The sequence below is a fragment of the Otolemur garnettii genome, unplaced genomic scaffold (assembly GCF_000181295.1).
Source record: "Otolemur garnettii isolate 467f Iridium unplaced genomic scaffold, OtoGar3 scaffold00365, whole genome shotgun sequence".
NCBI lineage: Eukaryota > Metazoa > Chordata > Mammalia > Primates > Galagidae > Otolemur > Otolemur garnettii.
The window spans coordinates 91,164-92,372 of NW_003852760.1; the positions used below are offsets into that span (position 1 = coordinate 91,164).

A 1,209-nucleotide genomic window follows, 5' to 3' on the forward strand; every position below is an offset into this window, starting at 1 on the left:
AAAACAAAACAACTTTTTGGTTTATAGTTAACAGATCTCATCACAGAAAAACTAATACAGAAAGCAAGAATAAAGTGCTTTTTGTAGCATTTTTTGGTAGTCCTGTCATTGCAGGGTCATCTTTTCCTATAGGTATGTCCACACATCAAATCCAATGATGGATTCTCTGAGATGGGGCCCAGGAATGTGTATTTTATAAAAAGCTCTTTTTATAAAGGACTATAAACCTAATCTCTCTTGTTCTTCTCTTTCGCCATTATTTCTTAATAGCAGCTTATTTCCAGAAGAGAATATTCTTGTCCTACAAGGATTCCTCCCTAGTTCCTATTCAGGTAATTGGCTGATTTTAGAACCATGGTCACTTATCTGATCCCAGAATCCTCACCACCATCTGTGGCCACCTTACCCGAACATGTGGCTGCAATTTCCTTGTTACCAGCATCAGGTGCATGGGCCCAGGGGTTGGTCTCACGCACAGGCATTGCTACGGGTGCTAGAGCAGTATGGGCTGGCTTAGCAGCAAGCACATGGAAGGCTGGGTCAGTGCCATTAGCTATAATGGGAGCAGACAACATCAATGGAGTTAATACATGCAGGGTGTACAAGTGATCCCTTGGAGCTGGGTCAGTCAGACCAAGATACTATACTGGTGGAATGGATAAGACAGAAGAGTTGATGTTAGGGTAACCATGCTGTCTTGCAATGGATACATATACCTTTAGGCCAGTGGTTCTCAACCTTCCTAATGCCGCAGCCCTTTAATATAGTTCCTGTGGGTCAGGACCCACAGGTTGAGAACTGCTGCTTTAGGCAAAGAGGGAATTAGAGGTTATAATTAAAATGATTGTACTAGGAAAATATGTGCATGGGGAGAAGGAAAATGAAGCCCCAAACAATTTCAAGTTAAGTTGAACAGAGCTGCACTTAGCCTTTGGCATAATGAAGTAGATAAAGCATTTCCCTCTTCTACACTTTTCCAAGGCCAAATTATGCCAGTAATAATGGGCTAGATATAATGATTACTTCTTGTTTCCCTCTCAAAACTTAAAATATACACATACACACACATTCACATATAAAACAATTCTTTATTATGTGTCAGACACTATGCTAACAGCACTTTATATGCATCATCTCATTTAGTTCTCTCAAAATCTCTATAAGACTGGTACTATCTCTATATTACAGATCAGAAATCAAACTTGATAT

At 39.8% G+C, this 1,209-nt stretch overlaps 1 protein-coding gene across 5 annotated transcripts in view; it reads right to left on the minus strand.

Moving 5' to 3' along the window:
- NUMB (NUMB, endocytic adaptor protein) overlaps positions 1 to 1,209 on the minus strand; it is a 51,044-nt gene that overhangs the window by 2,850 nt on the left and 46,985 nt on the right. For 4 of the 5 annotated variants that reach the window (XM_023509115.1, XM_023509113.1, XM_023509112.1 and 1 more), the window contains one exon: positions 407 to 553. The exons of the other annotated variant lie outside the window; for it this stretch is intronic. In XM_023509115.1, the coding sequence (XP_023364883.1) occupies positions 407 to 553 (147 nt within the window). The remainder of the gene's footprint in view (positions 1 to 406; positions 554 to 1,209) is intronic. 5 annotated transcript variants of the gene reach the window in all.